Source organism: Silurus aristotelis, assembly GCF_946808225.1.
Source record: "Silurus aristotelis genome assembly, chromosome: 19".
In the NCBI taxonomy this organism is placed as follows: domain Eukaryota; kingdom Metazoa; phylum Chordata; class Actinopteri; order Siluriformes; family Siluridae; genus Silurus; species Silurus aristotelis.
In genome coordinates, this window is record NC_139592.1 from 23,538,190 (window position 1) to 23,540,689 (window position 2,500).

A 2,500-nucleotide genomic window follows, 5' to 3' on the forward strand; every position below is an offset into this window, starting at 1 on the left:
TCTGAGATCATTCAAGTTCAGATCATTAATAAATGCAGGAGAATTTACTATTAGCTTTTATTGTAGCAAAAAATAATCCCTTTATGATCAAAGCACCAGACAAACAATTGTGCAAAACTGAACCATATTAGAAAAATGTTCCATGAAGCCCTGAAGTGAATCTGGAGATTTAATCGAATTGATGAAAATGAGCATCTGTTGCTCTGCTAACGTAAATGTCTGCTTAGCTCAGACTTTTCACTCCTGAGGATAAACACAGACCGCTGGATGAAGAACCATCGTCAAAACCGTCCCTCAGCCCAGTCCACCATCAACTTCACAGTAAATCAGGTCTCTGATTCTCGTACTTCATCTCGCTTTCTTCTGAACACGTTATGATGCTGATGTCATACAGTGTATTTCACAGCTGCCTTTCTGGCACTCAGAGGGATGATGCCATTTCCCTCAACACCTCATCCACAGATACTGAGACATGAGGAGGAGGAGGAGGAGGAGGAATGGATTTGTTCTGCTGTTGTTTAAACCAAATGTGTGCGTGTGTGTATTAAAATATTTGTAAAAGCAGTCGAACTGAATCACTCATGGTGGAGGAGAGGCAGGGAAATAGGTATAATGTGATTATACACACACACGGGACGTCCCCAATGTACGATGGAGATTTGTTCTGATGACCCCGTCGTAACTTGAAACGGTTGTAAGTTGAGACATGGCCTCGCCTACCCAGGAGTCTTGAGAAATGGTGATTAGTATGGGGTAGTTTACTGTACTATGTTAATAATGTTTCAAATTTCAGAGCATCACTTAGTAAACCAGAGCCATTAACACCAGTGTAATGTATAAACGGTACAGTATGAGACGGCGGGCTCATGGACGATCTCCAGTTCGCGAGTGGAGAGCGGAGCATACGATGCTGTTGTAGTTATTTTTTTACCATTTTGTCGTATTGCTATCATAGGATCGAAAAATCTGAAATGTTTATATTCAGTATTGGTATAGTCTGAAATTGTGAGAGATGTCCAGGACATTGTCGCCGACTAGTGGTGCCTCGTGGGTAGTACAACGAAACAAAATATATATTATCATTTTACTATTGACCAATACATTACAATTAAACACCCGAACAAACATATACACCGACATTTGTTAGCTAGATAAATTAAATTAAATGTATTAGCGAGATATCTCGATCTTATACAAACACATTTACAACTAAATCTTTAATCGCATCCGGGTAGAAGGTGTTTTACAGTTTCTTTCGCCGTGCAATTAAAAACAAAAATACAATAGTAAATTTGAGAATTAGCTGCTTATTTGTTTGGTGCTGTCTATTTATTTATATAAAAATTAAAAACTAAATAAAAAAACAGCATTTTTGTATAAATTAAAACCCGTTTTTTGGACCCGGATGTACTCGACCAGTTGTGACCTCATTATTCCGCGACCAATATGGCGGCGTGTTTTTGTTATTGTTGAACAGTCCGAGAGCAGTTCAGGTTTAATTCAAGAATCCGCGGATTCCCTACAACATGTCTGACGAGGAGAAGGACGGGAAGGACGGGAAGGAGGAGAAGGAGGAAGGGAGGAACTTTTTCACGGCTTACAGCGACAGCGACTTAAGCGACAGCAGCAGCGACTCGGACGCCGGAGATCTGAAATCATCTCGGAAGAGGAAGAAGCTCGATGTGACCAGCGGCGCGTTTGAGGGAAAAGCGGGATCATCCGGTGGTGAGGTGAAAACCGGAAGTGGGGGAATCCCGCTACCCAAACCGGATGAGCTTTTCAGGTCTGTGTCCAAACCTGCGTTTCTTTACAACCCTCTGAATAAAGAGATCGACTGGGAGAGCCGCATAGTCAAAGCTCCTGAAGAGGTCAGTGTCCAGTAACTAACACCTTTTCCCATTAACATCACATTCATGCGCACTTCTTCCCTCAAACTTGATAGAAGCCATGCTGAAGAATGCTGGAAAGAATCATTCATATTGGACCAGTTAAGACACGTGACTAGCAGACATGACGTCATTAATGCAGCCATGACTTGGTGTAAATACATTCTCAGACTCATGATAGGAACCCAAATGGCTGACTGTATTTTACTCTTCAGCCTCGAAAAGAGTTCAAGATGTGGAAGAACAACGCCGTTCCTCCTCCGCAGAGCTACGAGGTGACGGAGAAGAAGGGGCCACCTCCCGGGATGGACATGGCCATCAAGTGGTCCAGCGTGTACGAGGACAATGGAGACGATGCTCCTCACAAACAAGCGGAACTGTCTCAGGTCCTACCTGACGACGAGCTGGTGCAGTCAGGTAATCAGTCACACACACACACACACACACACACACACACACACACACACACACACACACACACACGCCAAAAAAAAACGTTTCACAATCTTGAGTTGAACCACTCGTGTCTCTTCTAGATGATGACGAGGAGAAGGCAGAGAAGTCGTCCATGTCGGCTAAGAAGCACAGAGTGGAGACGTTCCAGCAGAAGGAAA

The 2,500-nt window shown here is 43.2% G+C and overlaps 1 protein-coding gene across 1 annotated transcript in view; it reads left to right on the forward strand.

Annotated features, from left to right (window-relative positions):
* The first annotated feature begins 1,401 nt into the window (after positions 1-1,401).
* The window catches only part of cUnh1orf52 (chromosome Un C1orf52 homolog), a 1,535-nt gene continuing 436 nt past the window's right edge, over positions 1,402-2,500 (forward strand). Inside the window, exons 1-3 of the mRNA XM_083570724.1 lie at positions 1,402-1,868; positions 2,102-2,303; positions 2,423-2,500. The exon at positions 2,423-2,500 is cut by the window's right edge and continues 436 nt beyond it. Coding sequence (XP_083426850.1) covers positions 1,527-1,868; positions 2,102-2,303; positions 2,423-2,500 — 622 coding nt within the window. The 5' untranslated portion in view covers positions 1,402-1,526. The remainder of the gene's footprint in view (positions 1,869-2,101; positions 2,304-2,422) is intronic.